The 23,228-nt window shown below is 44.2% G+C and overlaps 11 protein-coding genes across 11 annotated transcripts; 5 read left to right on the forward strand and 6 right to left on the reverse strand.

Annotated features, from left to right (window-relative positions):
• Nucleotides 1–360: 360 nt before the first annotated feature.
• On the reverse strand, nt 361–810 carry N7469_005897 (DUF2015 domain-containing protein; the record flags this gene model as incomplete). The annotated part of the gene is made up of 2 exons (XM_056644816.1): nt 361–680; nt 756–810. 2 exons carry the CDS (start codon nt 808–810, stop codon nt 361–363), a joined length of 375 nt encoding a protein of 124 aa, XP_056500054.1.
• A 273-nt stretch (nt 811–1,083) lies between these two features.
• On the forward strand, nt 1,084–2,023 carry N7469_005898 (uncharacterized protein; the record flags this gene model as incomplete). The annotated part of the gene is made up of 5 exons (XM_056644817.1): nt 1,084–1,160; nt 1,269–1,363; nt 1,446–1,469; nt 1,581–1,705; nt 1,849–2,023. Exons 1-5 carry the CDS (start codon nt 1,112–1,114, stop codon nt 2,021–2,023), a joined length of 468 nt encoding a protein of 155 aa, XP_056500055.1. The 5' UTR covers nt 1,084–1,111.
• A 1,068-nt stretch (nt 2,024–3,091) lies between these two features.
• Nucleotides 3,092–4,553, forward strand: N7469_005899 (malate dehydrogenase; the record flags this gene model as incomplete). The annotated part of the gene is made up of 8 exons (XM_056644818.1): nt 3,092–3,104; nt 3,169–3,200; nt 3,265–3,375; nt 3,463–3,550; nt 3,610–3,987; nt 4,054–4,138; nt 4,205–4,349; nt 4,413–4,553. The coding sequence occupies 8 exons, from the start codon at nt 3,092–3,094 to the stop codon at nt 4,551–4,553; spliced, it is 993 nt and encodes a 330-aa protein (XP_056500056.1).
• Nucleotides 4,554–5,005: 452 nt separating this feature from the next.
• Nucleotides 5,006–5,933, reverse strand: N7469_005900 (trafficking protein particle complex subunit; the record flags this gene model as incomplete). Its single annotated transcript, XM_056644819.1, has 4 exons — nt 5,006–5,137; nt 5,227–5,376; nt 5,425–5,542; nt 5,707–5,933. The coding sequence occupies 4 exons, from the start codon at nt 5,931–5,933 to the stop codon at nt 5,006–5,008; spliced, it is 627 nt and encodes a 208-aa protein (XP_056500057.1).
• Nucleotides 5,934–6,318: 385 nt separating this feature from the next.
• On the reverse strand, nt 6,319–8,314 carry N7469_005901 (uncharacterized protein; the record flags this gene model as incomplete). The annotated part of the gene is made up of 7 exons (XM_056644820.1): nt 6,319–6,760; nt 6,826–7,051; nt 7,121–7,226; nt 7,297–7,613; nt 7,669–7,722; nt 7,800–8,003; nt 8,167–8,314. The coding sequence occupies 7 exons, from the start codon at nt 8,312–8,314 to the stop codon at nt 6,319–6,321; spliced, it is 1,497 nt and encodes a 498-aa protein (XP_056500058.1).
• A 371-nt stretch (nt 8,315–8,685) lies between these two features.
• N7469_005902 (DUF2423 domain-containing protein) lies at nt 8,686–9,198 on the forward strand (the record flags this gene model as incomplete). Its single annotated transcript, XM_056644821.1, has 3 exons — nt 8,686–8,860; nt 8,937–8,975; nt 9,050–9,198. The coding sequence occupies 3 exons, from the start codon at nt 8,686–8,688 to the stop codon at nt 9,196–9,198; spliced, it is 363 nt and encodes a 120-aa protein (XP_056500059.1).
• A 397-nt stretch (nt 9,199–9,595) lies between these two features.
• Nucleotides 9,596–12,537, forward strand: las21 (mannose-ethanolamine phosphotransferase LAS21; the record flags this gene model as incomplete). The annotated part of the gene is made up of 7 exons (XM_056644822.1): nt 9,596–9,792; nt 9,864–9,908; nt 9,987–10,275; nt 10,337–10,464; nt 10,522–10,892; nt 10,949–11,923; nt 11,984–12,537. 7 exons carry the CDS (start codon nt 9,596–9,598, stop codon nt 12,535–12,537), a joined length of 2,559 nt encoding a protein of 852 aa, XP_056500060.1.
• A 91-nt stretch (nt 12,538–12,628) lies between these two features.
• Nucleotides 12,629–13,244, reverse strand: N7469_005904 (uncharacterized protein; the record flags this gene model as incomplete). Its single annotated transcript, XM_056644823.1, has 2 exons — nt 12,629–12,983; nt 13,036–13,244. The coding sequence occupies 2 exons, from the start codon at nt 13,242–13,244 to the stop codon at nt 12,629–12,631; spliced, it is 564 nt and encodes a 187-aa protein (XP_056500061.1).
• Nucleotides 13,245–13,815: 571 nt separating this feature from the next.
• On the reverse strand, nt 13,816–16,792 carry N7469_005905 (putative meiosis protein MEI2; the record flags this gene model as incomplete). Its single annotated transcript, XM_056644824.1, has 13 exons — nt 13,816–14,147; nt 14,206–14,307; nt 14,353–14,436; nt 14,492–14,541; nt 14,607–14,635; nt 14,700–14,717; nt 14,770–14,800; nt 14,861–14,879; nt 14,934–15,000; nt 15,167–15,406; nt 15,628–16,068; nt 16,129–16,570; nt 16,638–16,792. 13 exons carry the CDS (start codon nt 16,790–16,792, stop codon nt 13,816–13,818), a joined length of 2,010 nt encoding a protein of 669 aa, XP_056500062.1.
• Nucleotides 16,793–18,621: 1,829 nt separating this feature from the next.
• N7469_005906 (Rab GTPase-binding exocyst subunit SEC15) lies at nt 18,622–21,382 on the forward strand (the record flags this gene model as incomplete). The annotated part of the gene is made up of 8 exons (XM_056644825.1): nt 18,622–18,660; nt 18,715–19,707; nt 19,766–19,897; nt 19,960–20,061; nt 20,123–20,232; nt 20,290–20,929; nt 20,991–21,241; nt 21,307–21,382. The coding sequence occupies 8 exons, from the start codon at nt 18,622–18,624 to the stop codon at nt 21,380–21,382; spliced, it is 2,343 nt and encodes a 780-aa protein (XP_056500063.1).
• A 504-nt stretch (nt 21,383–21,886) lies between these two features.
• Nucleotides 21,887–23,056, reverse strand: hapE (CCAAT-binding factor complex subunit HapE; the record flags this gene model as incomplete). Its single annotated transcript, XM_056644826.1, has 5 exons — nt 21,887–21,889; nt 21,941–22,570; nt 22,638–22,694; nt 22,787–22,800; nt 22,948–23,056. The coding sequence occupies 5 exons, from the start codon at nt 23,054–23,056 to the stop codon at nt 21,887–21,889; spliced, it is 813 nt and encodes a 270-aa protein (XP_056500064.1).
• Between the last annotated feature and the right edge of the window lie 172 nt (nt 23,057–23,228).

Consider the following 23,228-nt stretch of genomic DNA (forward strand, 5'->3'; position numbering starts at 1 on the left):
AAAAAACGGTTTCAATACGAGATTATTGGGGTACATTTCATTTCACTAGATTACCTCGCAAGCAGAATGAGCTTTAATGAACCAAACCAATTACGTGGAAAGGAAAGTGTAAGCTCAATACCATCTAATCGCCAAGAGTCAACTTAATACTTAGCATGGACATATTGTATGACGGCTCCAATTCGATCAAGAGAACTAAGAGGATCCTACGGATAGACCGGAGGTATGTAATTAGGCAAAAGAAAGAGAAAAAGAGGAGATAATGATAGTCGAGCAACACATTTAAAGTGCAACATGATGAAAGAAAAAAAAGTAGAAAGAAATAAAAAGAGAGCGTAGTTGCTAAAGGATTGAATGCGCTTATGAAAACGAAACGAATTTCGGGTCTCGAGGACGACCATCAGGTCCGATATTATTCCTGGCGAATCGCTGTTCGGTATAAACGCGTCTTGCCTCATCAAAGTCGACTCCTCTATTCTTCATAATTTTTCTTATTTGTTGCTTTGCTCTTTGATCCAGACCAGCTCGGGTATCACCATCCGCAACATTGGCCGCAATATCAAACTGCGACGAGCTCAATCCCGCTTCTAGATCGCCGGTGAAACTCGACGGAAGACGATCATAGATATAATCTGGTACTGGTAATAAAGGCATCCATCGTGATCGGGTGAGGTATAGCGCTGAATCTTTCAATCAGCTTGCCGTTCCGGGAAATCCGGGGGAGTAGACGTGAGGGGGATTTGATCTGAACGTACCTGTCCCAGCTAGTAGAACCGAGAACAAAAGCGCATAGAATAGAGTGTAAGTCATCCTGAAATAGTCCTCCCCGTGGTTATGAAAATATCAAAAGAGTGATTGTCGCCCAGTTTGCGCCGACAAAGGCAAAAGGCAAAGACAAAGCAAAGCAGAGCTGGGCGTCTGCCTGCTTCGACGATTACAGACGCGCGCCAAGACCTTGATATTGACACCTGACGGGTCAGGAATTAACAGACTATTCCTAAAGCGGCCTGCTTAGCGAGAATGCACACTTTGAGGAACTTCACTCAGCGCCGATTCGAGATCGAGAATCCCCTCTGTAATCCCTCCGATTCCAGTCTAATATACCGTCACAATGGCCGCTCAAACAAACGTCTCCAACGACCTGGTCTGGCAGATCACCCGTACGTTTCGCCATATCCTTTAATTCCTCCCCGTGGATGCACGATATAATGGAAAGATGGCAAAAAAAAGGGAAGATGGAATTCAGCTCGACTGACTATATGGAATAGGTAACCAGAACTCTTTTCTGGTTCGCCGTAACACCGGCGGTGGCTCCCAGTTCTCCCGGGACCCCCTGAACCTGGTTAACAAGCACTCTTTCAAGGTATGATGAAATTCGCAAGAGGATTCGATCAATTGGAGATCCGAGATATGGAATGGTTAGCTAACAATTGCGGAATTTATAGTATGCCGGTTACGCCAACACCAAGGTACATATTCGATAACCCTCTTCCCATTTATCGCGCTTGATTGCAGCAACAAGAAGCAAAAGCCAATTCACCTTCACGATCAATATTCTAACTCCAATTTCGCACCTTTAGGCCATCGGTGTCCAGGGTACTGAGAACGGTGGTGTCTCCGTGACCACCAAGAAGCCCAGCAACCCCAACCAGCCCGGCAAGAACTTCGTCACCGTCAACTACGGCCCCAACACTGCCACCCGCAAGTAAGGCTATCCTTATCCGAAGATCCATGAGCACTTGCATTTTGATGATGTCAAAGTGCAAGTTGGGAATTGCAAATGGACATTTCACAAGCAAAAAAGGGAATAAATGTATGGCATGCTAACAGACTCCACTCCAACTCTAGGGTCTACAAGGGTGTTGCCGACAAGACTGCCCAGAACGGCTACCGTGCTGACCTTCGCGAGGAGGCCGTTGCCCGTGTCAGCGCCGTCCGTCGCTCCCAGAAGGCCAAGAAGGATACCCCCGCCCAGAAGCCCCGTGGTGCTAAGGCCCGCCAGGCTGAGAAGGCCCAGGAGTAAATGTATCCTCTCAAATATATGATGATCAAGGCGGAATATGAAGACTTGGGTTTGATACAAAGCCAGGTCTTTACTGGATAAGGACCGGAGGCCCCTTACTGTGTGTAATTTAGCAACAGTTGAGAGATCCCCCGTGGAAATGGGTCATCACGAAACCCATCACTCCGATCTTTGTTTTAGGGAGAGGAACAGAGAGGAGGATAAAAAAGGGAAAGGAATATTTCAATCCAAAGAAACCTCATAACTCTCTCATCGTGATTCTCGTGTATTCATATTCCGGCAAAGTAATCATCCTGCTAACCATAGTATGGAAACTACGTAACTAATATATTCCGAGATGGATGAAGTAGATCCAGCCGAAAGTCGGGCCGAGCTCGGGAAATACAAATGTAGAATGTATGGAGTATACACTGTAGTGGAGACAAACAGTGTGAATATTTACGTCAATCTTCACTGCGGAGTACTCCGTAACCATGATTAACTAGCTAGTTCTATGTACTATGTACTACGTAGGAGTACTGAATGATGTCGTTTACCGCGGACCCGACAAGCTTGGAACAGTCGAAAAATCCCGCCTTTTCCCGGGAAGAAATGGAGTCACCGGAGAATCACAAGCGAACGCGAGAAATGGTCGGAACGGTAATTCTCAGGAACAATTCAGTATAGCCTAGGTAGTTCATCTACTTCATCCAAGGTTGATCCAAGTTGATCCTAGATGGATTCAAATCTCGGCAATTGATATTTGCCCAATATGGATAGACTGTATGGTACAAATAAACTAATTAGTGAATTAATAGACCGAATACAAACGTATCAGGCACTTCGGTGTACAGTAAATAACCAGGTGGACCACTCAACAAATTGCAGCATTCTAAGTGGATGTCCGTACTGTATACATATGTACTAAACTATGTACATGTTGTACTGGTAACTCTGGGGATGAGGGGCAGCCCCTCCTCTTTCTTCTTTTATATTCTCCTCCTCCCCCATCTTCTCCTCTTCTCCATTCCAATCATCATCTCTTTTGACTCCACCTTTCTAATATATCCTTCTTCTTAATTCTTCATCATGGTCAAGGCTGGTATGTTCAATCTCTGTTCCTCTTTGGTTAATTGATCTTGTCTAATCAATAATTTACCCCTCAGTTGTTCTCGGAGCTTCTGGCGGTATTGGCCAGGTAAGCTATCGTCCATCCTCATTCTTCACGGTCAAACCAGAAACTAATCATATCAAAAAAAAAGCCCCTTTCGCTTCTGCTGAAGGCTTCTCCCCTCGTTGACGAGCTTGCCCTGTACGATGTTGTCAACACTCCCGGTGTCGCTGCCGATCTTTCTCACATCTCCTCCGTTGCCGTATGTCGTCCTATACGATTATCCCCGAATCAACGTTGTAAACAAGGCATTCGAACAACCAAATTAATACTCTCTTTTCTCTATTAGAAAATCTCCGGCTTCCTGCCCAAGGATGATGGTCTCAAGAACGCCCTGACTGGTGCTGATGTTGTTGTCATCCCCGCCGGTATTCCCCGTAAGTACAAACCCAGAAATGACACAATTAGAGCTTCCTCCCAACTGACTAATAAATAGGCAAGCCCGGTATGACCCGTGATGATCTCTTCAAGATCAACGCCGGCATCGTCCGCGATCTCGTTCAGGGTATCGCCCAGTATAGCCCCAAGGCTTTCGTCCTGGTCATCTCCAACCCCGTCAACTCCACCGTCCCCATTGCCGCCGAGGTCCTCAAGAACGCCGGTGTTTTCGACCCCAAGCGTCTGTTCGGTGTCACCACTCTTGACGTCGTTCGTGCCGAGACTTTCACCCAGGAGTTCTCCGGTCTGCAAGACCCCTCCAAGGCCACCGTCCCCGTCATCGGTGGTCACTCCGGCGAGACCATTGTTCCTCTGTTCAGCAAGGTCTCTCCCGGTTTCCAGATCCCCGCTGACCGCTACGATGCTCTTGTCAACCGTAAGTGTTTCTCTATCGTTTTCTGCTGCAGGTCACTGTGATACATGATCTAACTCTATCCTATAGGTGTTCAATTCGGCGGTGACGAGGTTGTCAAGGCCAAGGACGGTGCTGGCTCTGCTACTCTCTCCATGGCTTTCGCCGGTTTCAGGTCAGTCTATGCTTTCCGTCCATGAGGAGGTTCCTTCACGAGAGTTCCATTACTGACTCGAATTAGATTCGCCGAGGCTGTTATCAAGGCCGCCAAGGGCGAGAAGAACATCGTCGAGCCCACTTTCGTTTACCTGCCCGGTGTGACTGGCGGCGATGAGATCGTCAAGGCCACCGGTGTCGAGTTCTTCTCTACTCCCGTCGAGCTTGGCGTAAGTGATCCCATGACGAAATTTGAATCCTCATACAATACGCTGACAACTATTTTCTTATAGCCCAACGGTGCCGAGAAGGCCCGTAACATCCTTGACGGTATCACCGACCAGGAGAAGACTCTCCTGGAGGCTTGCATCAAGGGCCTTAAGGGCAACATCGAGAAGGGTGTTGAGTTCGTTAAGAACCCCCCTCAAAAGTAATACCACCCATCCATTTCTGCCCCCACCTTTCCTGTTCGACACATTGGTGATTGCTTCATTTGCGTTTGCCAACTGATTCACACCTCCCGATCATTTCATAAAGTGACAGAACCTGGCTAACAATGGTACTCCTTGAAAGATAGGCTTTAAGCGTGACATCATGAGATTATGAACGGCGGAGCGATATGACAGGGGAAAGATTCCTTCTAGTATTTTATGGGTATTCAAGATAGCGGCAATCATGCATGCAAAGAAATTAAGATCTACCTGTCCCAGCCTGAATGCGTAGCTTCAATATTTTCCTTTTATTAACGTAAAACGCCGTCGGCATAAATCACGAGGCGTTAAAAGTGCGATCTTCACCAGTCCAGCTGGAAAGTCCATCAATAGTGACAGCAACGCATAATATCGCATTGTAAAAGTCCAGGCCAGCCCGACAAAATCATAAGAATTCAAGGCCGAGCCTGAACAGTTTTAATTTGAAACGTCGCCCCGGGTAACTCAGACGTCTCTGCTTGAACAGTCGTATTAATTCCAAGATTCGCCAACGCACCCCGAATTATACCACAAGGGAACCACAAATACTGGAAATTTACCAATTAGCCACCATCCATTTTCCAGCCGCGCTCCCTAACAATAGAAAAAAACAAGCTCAAAAAATATAAATACCTACCGCTTGTGCCATTGAAACTGCATCCGCACGAACAGCCATGCTCATCCTCGCAAATGGTCGAAACGAACTATCCGTCAATACATATACACCCTGTCCAGAAGAATAATCATTAGCAATAGATCCACCGACTTGCAGAGTATGAATGCGCGTCTAGCAATTCGACATGATTTTCTCGCATTCCGAGCAAAACGAACGTACCCGGTGATTCGTTTTCAAATTATCAATCTGTTTTCTGAATAAAACCGTCCACAAATCCTTACAAAGAAACTTAATTACGTCGAGATTATCGGTGAAACGAGGACGATCCCGTGAAAACCTATCACAAGACTCATTAGAATAACCTCTTTTCCAAATGTAGGAGCGGTAATAGTAGCAGTAGCAGTAGCAGTGGCAGTGGCAAGCGGAGCAGAGAGTAAATCACAACATTATCGCGACAAACCCCAACCCCCCCCTACCAAAAGCACACAGCGAAAATCTCACCTTTCCGCTAACCCCTGACCAACACGATATCCCAAAGTATCCAGACGAAAGTACGTAGATTCCCTAACCTCCTCATCATCCGGTTCTGTCTCATCTGTTGCAAGTTCCTTTGCGATACGTTCCGCCATGGGAACCAATTCTATGAGGAGGAAGTCGAAACATGATGAACTGAGGGCTCGAGCATTAGGATCGGAGATCGTTAATGAGGCGGATGCATCGAAGGACATTGCGGAGGTTTGGGGGCTTGAATTGAATTGAATGGGGGGGTTGGAGAGTAAGTTGTTTTGCCAAGAGGAAGTTGTCCGCTTTCTGGGTTGTGGCCTTAGGCAACTATCATATGCACATTTATATATGGACGTAATAATTAACAAGTATATTATATTTGAGAGATTTAAAATTACTAATATGGGATGGCTTATTTGATATAGAATGTGCATGAGTGAATTTAAAAAATTATAATGATCATTGTTCGTCCAAAAAATACCCGAATGCAATCATGGTCACGCCAGAACACCACAGCGCGATGCATGCGATAAGAAAAGAAAGATAAAACCAAAAAAAATACCGCTGAAAAGAGCTTTCAAAGCTTTCTACCCGGAATCCAATTCATGGCTATGGTGGTAATGATGATCCGGATTCTGGTAAAGATAGTCCCCGAAACCCGAAGCTATGAGCTGGCCTCTTTATTGGAGGCATGGGGGACTCGTCATCATCATCATCATCACTTCCTGTTAAATCAATTTCAACAATTGGACGTTTCTTGCTCGAGTGACGGATTGCAGAGGATGGTGTTGATGCTTCGCGGGATTGAGATTGCGCGGGAGTTTGCTCTAACATAATGGTAGATGATACAGGTTCCTGTTTAACGCTAGGCGTAGGGAAACCTGGCTGACTGATTTCGATCAAATCATCATCATCGTCATCATTTGATGTCGGCGTTACTCTGCCTGGTTTGGGGGTATCTGCATCATTTGGGTTGGACCAATCTCCACTTGGTTCCACAACAACCTGATCTACTTCTGAAGAAGTTGATTGTAAAATTTCGTCGACATATCTAGATTTTTATAAGTCAGTTCTATTCAATCAGTAGAAATTTTGGGAAAAAAAAGATTTTCTCACTGATCAATTTGAAGAGATTCAAAGCTCGTAGACTTGCCGCATACTGGACACGTCCAAGTAGGGGCTTGTTTCTGTAACTCCAGAAATGAAAACGCATCGAAACATTGGTTATGCGTGCAGACAATCGAGCGACAAGGAACCTGAATTCGTAAGGTTGATAGTGGACACTTCAAAGACATCACACTTGAAGTTGCAACAATGTCTGTATCTTGAGTACGGTTTTTCACTGACGAAGACGCATTTTAGAACCCAAATTTTTTTTTCCATCATGCCAAAAATAGATAGTTGTTCTTACTTTCTCGAATGACCTGCTCCTTCGAAATGATTTTTCTTGTTTGTAGTTGACTCACAAGTTCCTCCACTGGATGTAGCCGGACAAGGTTGACCAGCGCGTAGAATTTCTGTTCCAATGAATACCAGTCAATATTATCGTCATGAACCATGGACAGATTGGACGCTATTCAGTCCCACCTTTTGCGTTAATGCATAAGTCATGATAATGTTATTTGTGTAATTCGCTTTCTTGCGTAGATAATTCGTGATGTCTGCTGGCTGAGTCGTGCCTGGTTTATTTTTCAGCCCTCGAAGGTTTGCTTTGACTTCGTCTAGATTTGCCTTTAACTCCACTTGATGTGGAAATGCAATATCAGATTTGGTGAACTGCTTCAATCCAGAATCAGCTGCACAGTAAACCATCACTCGCAGAGTAGGATCTGTTTGCAACTCTGCCGCAGTAGATGAAGAGAGGTTAACTCTCATTTCTACGCTGTCTCGTGTTTGCTCGCGAACTGTCAAGATTAGAACTCACGTGCTGAAATGAATTCGAGGGACGCGAACACTCACTTTTACATTCTACCACCGGAGTAAGAGCTGATAGGACAGTAAAGAAAGGACTGTCTTTGAATATAATAGAAGCTAGCAACCAGTCAGCTACCGCGCAACTCGCGACATCGTGATATTTGATTCGGACTCACGATGAGTCTGCGAGCTTGGAGCCATTGAGCCGTTGGGTGGCATAGGCCGCGAATGTACTGGAGACGCATGCGATGGGTGGGAAGATTGGAACCCAGTGTTGGATTGGAATGACATTGTGCCGGGTATTGCCGATTGATAAACGCGTCGCTTCAGCGCATCATAACGCATACCATTCCCGTCGGAGTTGGCAAGTCTTTCAAGATCTGATTAAATCATAAAGGTCAGAATCTCTCCGTAGAAAAAAAAGGAAAAAAAAAGGAAGGATATTCGGAGGCCAGGAACGAAGACAAGCGGATGATGGTATGGAGAGCGGAGAGCGGAGGGTGAAGTGAGGCGAGGGAGGGGACAATAGAGTAGGAGACGAACAATCGATAATCCGCATCTGCAACGATGCTTTTACTCCCGATACCGCTAGACCTTCATTGCGCAAGAGATCCTTCAACTGAGGGTTTGTAAGCGTCTTGATGAGAGCTACCAGGTTCAAGACCTCCGGAGAAGCTTGTGAGGATGCCATCATGCGGCGGGAAATGCTGGTAGAATAAAGAAACTCAAGCGGAATGCAATGCGACCAGATGAGGTTTCAAATATTTGCGCAAATACATCTCAATGCAATCATCACCCAATTTTCGTTCTGGTCCCAAAGGATCTTTGAGCGCAGGGCCGGAGAGAAAAGAAAAGAAGAGGCGCAATTGAAGTGTGAGGTTGGATGACTAAAGACCGGGGGTTATCGCGATAACAAAATGATTAAGAAAAAAAAAATCACCTTTGCAAGTCTTCAACAGATTTCTTGCCGCCCTCTCTCTCCCCCTCCTTTTTTCTCTCTTCTTATCAATCTCTTTTTAATTTTATTTTTGAAAATACCTCGAATTTAAGGTCTCTGAAATTATGGCCAAAAGTGTGCGCGCCAGCGTTTCCAAGCGCAACAGAGCCAACCTCCGCAAGAAGTTTTTCGGTCCTGTTGTCGATGCCCGAACTGAGCGTCTATCTGCCAAGCTGCAAGAGCTTGCTTCCCAACCTCGTCCAGAGAAAGAGGGAATGGATGTGGAGTCTAATGAGGCCGGTATGTTTGACTATATCCTAGTTTTCGCGAGTCTTGCTCTTTTAAAAACCCCGCTAATCTTGTGTGTCCCACGCAGACCAAAAAGATGATGATGCGAAGACTGCAGCTGATGAAGGTACGTCGATCTACCATTTTTTTCACGCAATTCATGATAGGAAGGGAAAAAGAAGGCTAACTCTGAATCCATAGACATGGATATCGACACCAAGGCCACCCCCGCTCGATCTCAAAAGAAGCCACAGCGCGTGCAAAAGCAGCGCAACCGTAAGCCCCGCAACTCGATAGTCTTCAAGGCAAAATCATCTGGCAAGGATAAGAAGGGCTCTAAGAGGAAGTGATCTCTTAAAAGCGATGACTCGATACACAGAAGAATAAAAAGATACGGAGGATATTGATGTTGGTGAAGAAGAATCAATGGCGTTGGGAGTCTCCTGAGGTTGCGGGCTTATATTTCTTACGTTTTCTCCCTATTTCTGTCTCTCATTTTCTATTCTCTATTTGATGAATCTATTTCATCATAGCCTTATACATTCATCTTGAGTATTATACATTACACAATGGCAATGCAAATGCAATACTGTAAATTAATGTACAAGTCCCAAATAGAGAAGGCGGTGAAACACCAAGGGACATCGTAAACATCGTCCATCAGCACCGCCGAAGGACCCCGTTGATTCAGGTCGAATTTCAAAAGCATTTCGAATGTTGCAGTGAAGTTTGGGGTAAGCAATTATAATGGTAGGCTTCAGATCTGGCTGGGCCGTTGTGCTTGCCAATATCTTGGTGCCATTGGGGATTCTTGTCTTTTCCTCTGGCTTCTTCCCCTATAAACCCTTACTACCGGGTTTAGCCACCTTTGATACAGTCAATCAAGATGCGACTCCAGCGATTTTTGATAAGGTCATTTTCATGGTTGTTGATGCACTGCGCAGGTAAGAGATCAAATCCAGAGCGATATTATTCAAATAGCATCCTTTGACAAACCCGGCTAATGACCTTATAGTGACTTTGTCTACTCAAATGAATCTGGATTTTCATTCACACAAAGGTCTGTTCCGCTCAACTAAATGATAAAGTGATACACAAAATGAACCAAGCTCGGGGCCATATACTGACATGGTTATAGTTTAATTCGAGCTGGGGCTGCTTTACCTTTCACGGCATATGCCAGTTCGCCCACAGTCACAATGCCTCGATTAAAGGCCATGACAACAGGCTCAGTACCATCATTCCTAGATGTGATTCTCAATATTGCCGAGTCAGATACCAGCTCAACTCTCGCGTACCAGGATACATGGCTGGCGCAATTGAAAGCTAGGGGAGATCGTCTTGTCATGTATGGTGATGATACGTGGCTCAAACTGTTCCCGGGAATGTTCGATCGTGCCGATGGAACTACGAGTTTTTTTGTATCGGTAAGCTCTTACCAAATTATCTCTTCAACTCACTATTTGAAACTAAATGCCTACTGTACAGGATTTTGTTGAAGTGGATAACAATGTGACTCGCCATATTCCTGATGAGTTGGCACAGAGTGACTGGTCAGCTATGATTATGCATTACTTGGGTCTGGATCATATTGGGCATAAAGCAGGCCCAAAAAGGTAATAGTCTGCTTTATATCTCTGATATCTCCAAGGCCGTCTCTGACATTTCGCTAGTCCCTTTATGCTATCGAAACAACAGGAAATGGACGCAATTGTAAATACCATCTACACTGCCATCCGACATAAGTCTCATCTCGAATCAACCCTCTTTGTTCTCTGCGGTGATCACGGAATGAACGAAGCCGGAAACCACGGTGGTTCATCTGCTGGTGAAACATCACCTGCTCTCCTCTTCATTTCACCGAAGTTCGAAAAAATCAGCTCTAACACAGAAAGTCCTGTTGAAACGCCTGAAGATCTTCGATTCTATCAAACCGTCCAGCAATCAGATATCACTACAACATTGGCGGGTCTACTCGGTGTGCCAATTCCGATCAACAGTTTAGGAGTTTTCATTCCTGCTTTCCTGGATATGTGGGAGTCTAGTAAGTCCTGGCTTTTAGGGAGAAGCAATGTAGAATCTAACGAGAGAAAAATCTAGCAACTCAAAAACTTCAGCTTCTATCTCAGAATGCTCGACAACTGTTAAATATCGTCAAATCCACATTTCCAAGCGCGACTTTTGACGTTGAAGCCTTCTCAAATTGTGATCTGGACAAATTGTCTGGCATCGAAGAGGTTCAATGTGCATGGTCTCAAGCTCAGACTCTTCTTTCCCAAGACCTAATAACCGAGGAGACCTTTGCTCTTGTGGGGCCAGCGTTGCAGCGATTCTCGCGGGTCACACAAGATGTCATGAGCAGTACTGCTAGCAACTATGATGTCTCGCGACTAAGTATTGGTCTACTGATCTTGGCAATTGCGACAGCATTGCTATTACCCACGATATATCGTGAATTCTCTCGCGCTGCGTCTACTGGAATATTTTTGGTCTTGATGATTGCTGGCTACGGAAGTATGATGTTTGCAAGCAGTTATGTCGAGGAAGAACAGCAATTCTGGTATTGGATCTGTTCAGGATGGATAGTCTATCTACATATGAGATCCGAATCTTCTAAAACCCCTCAACGCAAATACTTATCCCGTCTGATCAAATTGGCATCGCTTGGTCTACTTGTTTCACAGCGAATTCTCCGACGATGGAATCAGACAGGTCAAAAATTCGCCGCCGAGCCTGATATCGCCCGAGATTTCTTTTCTGCTCATCCAGTCACCCTTTGGGGTTTAGTGATATTGACATATATGGATTCCAGCTACCATCTGTTTTCGAATATGCCGTCTATTATACCAACGAAATTGCTAGCTGTGATTCTTCCAGCACTAGCCTTCTTATTCAAAATGAATTTCGTCGCGAATGACTCGCCTGAACTCCTTGCGGATCTCTCCTTGTCGAAAATTACCGGAGATTGGCTCGGTAGTCTGTCACTAGTATGGCAGGCAAGATTGGTCTTTGCTGGGCTGGCTTTCTGTGCAGTACTGGCCATCATTTCAGCAAAACGATCACAGTCAACACGCGGTGAGATCCCACTTTCCAAGAGCAGAAATCTTTCGATCCCCTAAACTGACAGTAACATAGTATCAAATATCCTTTTCCACGAAACAATCCACCTCTTCCTAATGACACAATCCAGAGCCACAAATATCCCAACTTTTTTCATATTTCGACTCCAAGCCAACATCCTCTCATCACTAAATCTCACCGAGGTCGAAGTAACAATCACAACCCTAATACTGCAATATATGACCTTTTTCGCCTTCGGCGGATCAAACGCGATCTCCTCAGTCGATCTTTCCAGTGCATACAACGGTATCGGCAGTTATAGTGTGGTCTTGGTCGGGATCTTAACTTTCGTTAGTAACTGGGCCGGACCAATCTGGTGGATATCAATGAGCCATCTTCTCCGCCCACCTACCTCAGAAGACCACGACTCCGCCGCACTTTTCACATTCCATATTGCCACCTCTTTGGTATCAGTTATGGCAGCATGCACTGCTCTCAGAACACATCTTTTCATTTGGACTGTATTCTCGCCAAAATATCTTTATAGTATGGCGTGGGCAACGGCAAATCATGTTCTGGTCAATATCGTTGGTGGAATCGGTCTTGCCAGATTATGGCCACGAAGATAAATCCATAAAATCGGAATAGATATATCCAATCGAATTTTCTTTTCCGCGTTTCAGAATCCATTTCAAACAAAGAAACCCCACAGTATAGAAATCAAAATAATCCGCCGAAAATATCATCGATGGCATTCTTCTTCTTTTTAGCAGTTTTAACACGTTTCGTTTTTTCCTTGCTGGATTTCTCTTGTGAGACTGTTTCAGAAGACTGTTTCTGACGCGAGACAGATACCGCGTCAACGCCAACACCAACGTCAACATCATCAACCCGAACAATCCTCTCTCCACGATCCACCTCAGATCTCACAGGAATATTCTTCGGAAGTTTCACTTCAACACGTGCCAATTTCGAAAATTTGATTCCCGTCGCTTTAACCAAACGCGCCAATGTCGCTAAAAGAACAATACCCAGTGTAGAGAACTGATTATCAGCCACCACCGTAGAAAACGCCCTATTACGAATCAGTATATATATAAAAAGACCTCCGTGGATAAAATACATACTGATAACACCTCGGAATCAAATATTGACTCAAATATTGAGGATAAGAACTGTTGATAAAATCTTTCGGTTTCATTGATACCAGATCTGAGACAGTTCGTTTTAATTTCGATAGCCATCTCCACCATTTCATTCCTTGGTGTTGATTTTTATTGCGATGATATATAAGATGAAGTATTGAGCGTACTGCTTCACATTCTGTCGTGTCCATTTTGATGGTGGTGACTGTAATTTGGAATTGATTCAAGTTTGAAGATTTGAGGATTGAAGAAGTCCGGGGAAATTTCTTGCGGGCAGATCCACACCGCTTCATTTCGGCGAACAACAGTCAGTAGAGGTAATAATTTTATATTAAATTACGATGAATGGATCTAGATGTAGAAGATGTTCAGATACTTCTTGTATTCAGAGCAGAAATTGAATTGAACTAAATGAAACATCAGAATTATTATGTGCCTGTAAATTTCCCTGAATTGGTGATGTTCTCCTCAGAGTATCACAGATAGAATGTAGGTCGGATATCAGAATCCTCAATACAAAATATCTCTCCTCGTGAAATTTTTTCTTCTTCTTTTCATCCTTTTTCAATTCATCCACTGAAATCTTGTTTTCTTCTTTTCCACCTTGCGTGAAACGTAGCTCTTTCCCTCGAACATCTCTCCCATCCCATTATTCCTTATTCCACCTCTTCACAAACCCTTTTTTTTGAGATTTTCCCATTCAAAATTCAATAATAACCCCCCTCCCCACCGATTATTCCTGACAAATAAGGATTGTATCCCCTATTCACCACGTGGAGCACGCGGAGCTCGTGGATCGGTGTCCCAGAGACTCGAGATCCCACTTCCAAGACCATGTGTTCCAGGACGAGGCAAGGTGCGCACTGTTGTATTTCGTAGACTCGAAGCACTGGGAAGGGTATTGGGGATAGCCTGACTGTCGTAGTCAACTCGGCGTTGTCGGCTTCGGGATGGGCTTGACAGGGAGGGCTCGTAACCTGCCGCAAGGAGACTAGGATCAATATTCTCGGATTGTTTTCGGGCACGAGGAGTAGCTGCGGAATCAGCGGCCGAGTTTGCACGAGAGGTCGACAATGGAGGTCCTCGGTACAGTCCTGTAATAGTGTCAGTAGATTTTTCATCAAGCTAGAATTCATCCGCGTTTTGACTTACCACTCCGCTTGCTTCGATCAACACCTTTAGCCAAGATGAAGAAATTGTTCACGGGGGAAATGACGCGATACGACCAACACGGGGACCCGAAGTATGGAATAGCTATTCCAGAGTTAAAACAGACGTCTCAAATCGAGGCTAGAAGACTTACTTTCGGTCGATTGTCAGAATGGTTGAGCATGACTGGGCTGTTGCGGAACTTTTCGACAAGAGCATCTTTACCCTGGACAGCTGTGACAATATTCAGCCTGCAAAGCAACAATAAGTAGACAAAGCAATCACTAACTTGCGTATGACATTTCGGCAAGCTTATCCGTCATCGTTTCGAAGCCAGGCCTAAAGAATGAATTAGGGCAGCGAACCACAATCTGCCGCCACCATTGGAACAGCAATAAACATACCATACCAGCCCATCGCGATTCTCATGGAACTGCAGGCAAATATTAGCAAAACAGCATATAAATCGAAACTCGGGCCCTGGGAAAAGAATTCACGGTCAGGATATCGTGAGGCTAGATGAAAGGTTAGTAAAAATCATCAAGAGATCAGATCAATGCGATTTACCGAGCGGAAATTAACAAAAGCATAGCCAACACTAGATAAGAAACGACCATATTATAATTAGACCAAAGAAAAATATGTCTGTATTGCATACCTCTGGTTCTGATCGAAGTCTGTGATCAACAGTTAGCAAATTTACATTGTCAGAAGATATTATCGATACTTACCCATGCGTAAGTACACGAAATCGTAGCATTCAGCGGTATCAATATCAAGGATCTTCCGTAGATGATGCTTTTTCAATCAACTTCCCATACGTCAAGTCTGGAGAAGGAAGATGGGACAACTCACCCATGTCATTTGATTTGGAATATTTCTCAACATAACCTGTAACAAGGATCAAGGAGGAACCATCGTATCAGTAAATGTTCTTCGATCGAAGGATGTTGTAACAACTAACCGTAGTACGAAGATCCTGCCCATAGTAGATCTTGCTCACATCCATCATGTTTCGAGTATGTTTATGCTCCTCTAGAACTGGTGAACTTTCCTGATCGCTTGGGGACATGTAGCTGCGTCGAGCTGGTGTCGCAGGATTCGCAACAAGAGAAGAGCGTCGCGATTTCGCAACAGAAGTCCAATGGCATTTCTGGGGACTTGACATATCTCGATGCATTGGCATAACCTCCAAGACAAAATCCTGTGAATTGTCAGCTTATCTGAATTAGATCACAAGATAGAAAATAAGGTCGCAAGGTAGAGAGAGAGAGAGGGAGGGAGGGAGGGAGGGAGGGGAGGTTCTTTTCTCCAGGATAGTATCAAGAAGTATTCCAAAAAAAAATGTCAAGAATGTGTCAAAGAAATCTTGTTAAAAGTCCCATCAAGATACAAGTCAATCGGCAGACACAAAGCTATACATACTCCAGTTCGAATAGCATTCAACGCCTTAACAGCATTTGCAGCATGCCGACAATCAAAATACTTCACTTTGAGTTCGTGAGTAGTAAGTCGGCTCCCATCAGAAGGAGTTCCAAACTGAAGTTCTTGAACAGAATGAACTTTTCCAACCAACTCCATGTAGGGCTTGACCTTTGATGTAACATCGATAGGTCGGAAATTCGAATAACTGCCACAGTAAACAGTAGCCACCACAGTATCATCAAAGCTTGGAGGCAATGGGGTAATCATCCTAGTATCACGAGCGAATTCCTCAGCATTCATAGGAATTAATTCCCACTCTGGATATTCGTGCGCGATAAGTTGGATGACAGTGTTCACCTCTCGACTATCAGTGAAAGCGACATAGAAGCGACCGATGGAATTCAATGTAGTCCAGAAGGGACCGTTGACTGATGTGAAGCTCTGAAAGAATAAATTCAGTACCTTAAAAAAGTCTTCTTCTTGGATGAGGAAACAACTTACTTGAAAGAATCTCACGATTTCCAAACCCTCAGTATCAGTATCCACGTGTTGAACAAGGAAACGACGTTTGTCGCTATGATCTTCCTCGGTATTCCAGAGATTGATAGGAACTCCAGGAGTCACAGTCTCGTTGCGAGCGCTAGACTCACGAGGATTCGAGGTTGGACCTGGAGCATTTGAGCCTGGCACAGTTGGAACTGAGGCACTTTGGGCGTGAAGACGATTTGCTGCTGCTGCGACGTAGCTTGGTACCTGTTCCCTCAGTCGATATGGACTAGATGCATAGGCCTCGACTGGTGTGCTTGGGACTGGAAAGTTCACATTCACGACACCCAGCTCAGAATAGCTGGGCACCGGCTGAGTAGATGGATTCACCATCGACTGATGAGTCTCCAGAAGAGCTCTATCGGCCCAGTTGTAGTTAGCTGTGAGGAATGGATCGCTGTTGTTTCAGATTAGCTGTTTGAAGATGATCAACATGATCGACCGGATTCTCTGGGCTAACTCACATAGAAATGGCACTCCTCTCTCTGGATCTTCCAGCCAGAGGACTCCCAGCCTGCTGTTGAGAATGGAAGGTAAAGGAAGCCAGTTGACTGTCAGGGGTAGTCTGGAGTTTTGCTCCTCCAGGAGGAGAGTCCTGAGATGACTGCGATGAAGCCATCCTCTTCCTTCAATTTTTTTCTCTTTTGAGACCAAAAAAAGGAAGACTTGAACTCGACGATGAAGATCTTTGTGACGAAAAAAAAGTAGATTGAGATCTCGCAAAGAGCAAGAAAGAAAGAAACGAAGGAGAGGGTCAAGGATAAGAGGGTGAGAAAAGGAAGAGGGGGAAGGATGCCTCAAGATGAAGAAGAAGTGGACAAAGAGGAATCACTCCCATTACAAGAGCAAGTTGATATTGCCTCAACAACTTTGGAAATACTTTCATCCTGATAGATTGATGTAACCCTATAAGAGTATCTCAGAGTATAACTACCTTTCGAGGTAGATCCCACCTTCTCGGTCATTCGGCAATGGAAATACCGGTTAGCCCCGTGATGAGATAATTGGATAATGTACTTGGGATAGGATTGGTTGAAGTTGCTAGGGTAACTCTTGTTGATGAAGAAAAATTGGAATGTGTTGACTATAAAAATAGAGTCAGTCTTGGTGGCGAGACCGATATAGGAGTTACAGCAACCATTGCTGTTGGACTATCATCGAGACATCCTATGTCTTACCGGAAATGAGATAAGAAGAGTATCATGATGATTGGATTAGAATATACAGATTCATCTCTTGTATATAAGAGTATTAGAATATCAGAATATAAGAATATAGGAATATCGGAGAAGTATTGTCTGTAGAGTAGGACATGTCTATTGAATAGGCTTGTATCAAGACGGGATGCCTGTATTGAATAACAGATTGTTCATTCCCCTAACATCGAGAACTCTTGGAGATAAGTCGGGAATGAAAGACAGAGAATAAATCTATAAGATCAACTCTTTCATTCATTACGAGCAGTTTAGTCTATATCTTTAGAATGTGCAGAGAAAGCAATACAGACAGTCATTTATACAGAGTTGGTGATCCGCAGTGACCTGGAAGAGTACAGAACGTGTATCAACCTCACACTGACAGTCTTGTAATGAACTGTACATAATGGAGATACAAAGGAATGGGAATACGAGATGTTAAAGAGTAAACAAAGAACAATTGAAAGTATTGAAGCATTGCAATATTGAATGATTGAATATTGAATTAGGTCTACAGACAATCACGTGGTGGACATACAGTGAATTTATACACGATCTGTCTGCAACAAACAAATACTGTACATACTTGCAAGTAGATTATATCCAGATTCACTGCTTTAATGTCTTCCGTTCCTTCTCAACCCTAACTCCCTCATATCTACTCTATTTAACGGTGACTCGATCTGAGTTTCTCAATCTCTGTCCATGTGGATCTACAGAATGTATAATCTGCGGACGGCAATAACTCGGGCGAATATATAATTAATCTTAGAACAAAGAAGTCAATTTCTGTCGAAATCCACTCTACTGGGCGCCATCCTTGAATATAACGAGACCAATCAATCATAATATTGAGGCATTGTATAGAATGGAAAATATACAGTTCCTTGGATGGTCCATGGGCCATGGTCCACATAGTAGTACTAATCCACTATACTGTAGTAGAGCAGAAAATAAACTATTGTCCCGCGATATACTCACTGCGCATATATTACAGCTAATTCTCAGTCTTGGAGATCAACATATGAGATAAAGTATATACCCTAAACCCTAGGAAAAAATAAAATTATAAGAAGTCCAATAAATAAATAAATAGATAATATTCAGTTTATACAATCAATCAAGCACATTCTTGGCGGCCACTCACACTGCTCGGGCGGTCAGTCTAAATGAGGCATGAAGGTGTCGCGGCATGTCGGAGTTGCAGCAGACAGCTCCTCCAGCTTCATCCAGCGCGTTCATAATGCCAATCATGGCGCCTACAATGCCAGAGCCTCATGTGCTCAATCAGGTATTTTTATTCACCTGATCGTGGTCTACAAGAAGGACTTTTACTAATAGTTAGATCATTATCTCCCCCTCCGATACAGACTACCTTGATCAACTCATCCCCTCTATCCGAGATTACAGCATTGGAAATCGTACACCACAGCTCCTCCAATCACTATCCCGATTCGCAGCAGATAAAGAGGCCGAAATCGAAAGCATCTGTAATACCAATCATCAAGAATTCGTTTCCTCCGTCAACTCCCTACTCCGAATTCGAGAAGGAACCGTCAGTTTAACTGCCGAGATCCTCGACCTCAATCAATCCATTCAAACAAGTACCGAACGACTCGCAGAACAAAAGAAAGCCCTAGTTGAATCCCGAGGACATCGACAAAATATTGACGAAACTTCCCGCGCAATCCAGGATTGTCTAGAGGTCTTACGTCTAGCAAACCAAGTCCACGATTTACTAGCCAAAAAGAACCACTACGCAGCATTACGCGCTCTGGAGGAATTACAGAATGTCCATCTCAAGGGTGTCACCCAATACAAGATTGCGGAAATGATCCAACGCTCGGTGCCGGCCACCCAGCGCGCAATCGCAGAGGCAGTCATGTCAGATCTGAATACCTGGCTTTATCGGATTCGAGAAATGTCACCATTTCTAGGAGAGCTGGCTCTCTTCCATACCGATCAGCGCAAATCAAGACTCAAGGAACGCGCGGAACAGATTCCGTATCTGGAACATTTCAATCTTAACTCTGCGATTGAATTGGTAGCTGATGAAGATGAAGAGTATGATCTTTTACAGAATGACGATTTACAAGTTCCCTTCGCACCTCTTTTTGAGTGTTTACATATTCATCAGTCTTTGGGACAGATGGATAAATTTCGCATTGAGTATGCGAGTACACGCCGTCGTCAAAAGGATCTTCTTCTCCCTGCGTCTGTTACCCTTGTTGATGAGGGCGGCGCAAGTTTACATAACCTTCTAGAAGAAATGGCTGGATTTGCAATCGTGGAGCGAGCCACTATGAAGAAAGTTCCGGATTTGAGATCTGCCGTGGATGTATGTATTACTCCGTCATTTTATACCGGATATGCATCTAACTTATTTCTCTTATTAGGTTGAGGAACTCTGGGACTCGATGTGTCAGGCAGCTGTTGGTGTTATATCAAAGGCTCTGCATGAAGTCGACAATGCAGAAAGTATCCTGAAAACAAAAAACCTGATAGCTTTATTCATGCAGACTATGAATGTCAGTGCAGCCATCTCCCATATTCTTTCTCTTTGGGATTCACAACGCTGACATCGAAACAGACCTGGAATTTTTCTGTAAGGGTCTTTGATGAATTCCTGCTCAGGCTATTTGAAAAGTATGCAGAACTGTTGAAGCGGCGATTTAGTGATGATTTCCAAGAGGTATAGTACACCGACCTTTGCCACTGTCCAATTGTTTTTGCTGGTGACTGACATCTTGTAGATTGTTTCGACGGATGACTATATGCCCATGCCAATACAGACCTTGGAGGAATATGACAAGGTCTTGAATGTGAGCTGGTATGCTCCAGAAGCCTCACGCGAAGAACAAGTGTATGTTCCAAAAGTTCCCCGAAATAACTGTCCAGGCCAAGCTAATAATCTTTATAGCTTCCCCTGTATCCTGCCATTTTCTAGAATGTATCCTCTGTGTTGCATTGATATTCGGAACTTCCTAAATCAATTCTATTTCTTCGCCAATGACGATTTCTCCCACCCCACAGTCATTGATGACACTTTGAAAGATGTGAGCATGGTCCTTGGAAAAACTTTTCGAAAAGCATCTTTGCTAACCTACAAGGCCCTTGATGACCTCCTTTCACGGAAAGTATGCGATACACTAGTCGAACGTCTCTCCTCACAATATCTTGGACAAATCGTTCAAATTTTAATTAATTTGGAACACTTCGAGTTGGCTTGTCATGAACTCGAACTTCTCCTTGCAGCAGCGAGATCTCAAAACTCCACCGGCACCTCAATCACTCTTCGTGCAACCGAGAAGTTCCGGAGTAATAAGAAAGCAGCCGAAAAGCGTATATTCGAGGTTGTCAATTCCAAGATCGACGATCTTGTTGAAACAGCCGAGTACGAATGGATGGCTACCACTCCTCCAACCGAACCTAGCAATTACATGCAAACCTTGACTAGGTTCTTGTCTAATATTATGAACTCCACCCTTCTTGGACTTCCAACAGAGATCAAGGAGCTCATCTATTTCGACGCACTCAGTCATGCGGCCAACATGATTCTGGTAAGTCCTACTCCTGTCCCTTTCTGCATACCCGTACATTAGGTCTAACATACCACTTCAGGCTCAACCAATGGCACCAGAGGTGAAGAATATCAACCCCAATGGTGTCATGTCACTAGCAAAGGACGTGGAGTACCTTGCTCAATTCGTGGATAGTCTGAATGTCCCCATTCTGCGGGAGAATCTCGACGAGCTACAACAAACAGTACAACTGATGCAAGCCGAGAACGCGGATGAATTCTACGATATCTCAACACGGAACAAGAAATACGGTCGTGTCGATGCAATGCAAGGGCCCGTTTTATTAGAGAAGTATGGCCTCAATTTACCCTTTATCTATCTTGAATAATTTACTAACTAAACTACCTCAATCTTAGACTCACCCGAACTGTACAAGCACCGACAAAGGTTGATAAATTCGTGAACCTTTCATCGCGCTTCAAGAAGACTTAATAAATACAGCCCATTTGTTAAATGAATATGCTGTACCATGAAATAGCAAGATCAAACTTCAAACAACTACAACCACCTCATAAGACCCGTCTTCAATGTTAGCAATAAGAGGCTCTTATTGCTAACCCTCGACATGCCGTAAACGAAAACTAGAAGCGTAAGAAAGTCTCGTTTGGCCGAGTTGATATGGCACATTTCGTGACCTAGGTACAAGAAGGTATGTATATGTGATTCAGAAACAATAGATAGAAAAACCAAACAAATATCAAGTTCGCCCAATTGAGAGACCCCGAAAAGACAATCGATTTTCTCATGAACGACCACTTAATTCAAAACGGCAAGACCGTAGCCTTATATCAAGATCAAACGAGACAGAAACAAAACATCAAAGCAAAAATAAGAAAAAGAGAAGACCTTAAGCCCAGTATTCGCCGGGATCCACGCAATCGAAGCAGAAGAAAAAGAAAAGATAAAAAAGAAGAGTCAAACAGTTATGAGAATAAATTACTATCAATAAATTAGTACCTGAACTCTTCTGCTAAATACAGTCATACATACCTGTTGAGGAGGAAGATGAGGGTACGCATACATTCCCTCAAACATCTGAGATTGAGGCTGACCATATCCAGCTGTAGGATCAGACTGGACAGCGCCGGGGTACATCGCAGGCTGGGGACGATATTCTTGCTCTTGGGGCATACCATGCTGACCAAGGGAACCATAATCAGCCGGACCCAAATGAGCCTGAACACCATGCTGGGAAGAAGAAAGTTGACCCGCAGCCCCAGAAGGACCTGGCGCAGGAGCTCCAGCTTGACTAGAACGCTTAGCATGCGATGTAGCCTCCTCACGAGGAACAATATCAATGAGGAAATCGAACATATCCGATTTTGAAAGGGCGGCTGCAATATCGGAGCGTTGGAGAGTACGACGTTTGTTATCTTCAGCGTGAATCCAGGCACGCATGGTTAGTTCTGTAATGAAGATATCACAGCCCTTAGCGAAGAGAATGGGAGCCTCAGCGGAAATCATCTTCACTTCAGGATCTGCTTTCATGACCTTCTTGATACGCGCAAGTGGAAGCTGATGAATCTTATAGTCATGATTATCATTTTCCAAGTGGGTAATGACATGTTGCCAATAAGTCGTCAAGATATCACGAGCAGTCCCTTGAAGACCTTGGTTTACCTATTGCGAAAAGCGCATAAATCAATATCTCATAATACAATTCAGACGAAAAAAAAAAAAAACTCACATTAGCCCAAGTACCAGTGTACAACTCCGCGACAGGAGCATAACCCTGCGCCGATAACTAAATGAGTGAAATACTGATTAGCCGCACGATTCCTCTAACAATCCCACCCGATCTTCGCGCAGGAATCCAATTCATAATTATAAGCCTACCGCTGCGCTAGCACCTATATCAAACGTTAGCCCATCCACTCAAAATATAAAACACATTCCATCGGCTATGCGCATCGCTCGGGACAAGCGCATCACTCGAAGACCAAGCACAACCCCCTCGGAACCCGACGCGACAACCATGCGATAAGGGTTTCAAATACCATAATGACCCCCATTCCTCACATCATAAACAGGCTGCTGCTGAGAGTGTTGTTGACGACCAGCGGGAAGACCTGACTGCGGGGCAGTGCCTTGGGGAGCCGGCTCCATATCGAAAGGCACGCGCGCGCAAGGACGAAGTTAGGTTGCAAAGGATAGTCGGGCAGAAGGATCGAAGGCGTCGCGGGTATTTTCTTGCGCAATGGTGAATCGGACGAGGGAAATATATTAGGAGATTTGAAATGATCGATAGAAACGAAGGGTGAATCGTTTCAATCCCAGT

This window comes from Penicillium citrinum (genome assembly GCF_028827155.1).
Source record: "Penicillium citrinum strain IBT 23319 chromosome Unknown utg000005l:1.0-1900146.0:1.0-1900348.0, whole genome shotgun sequence".
Lineage (NCBI taxonomy): Eukaryota > Fungi > Ascomycota > Eurotiomycetes > Eurotiales > Aspergillaceae > Penicillium > Penicillium citrinum.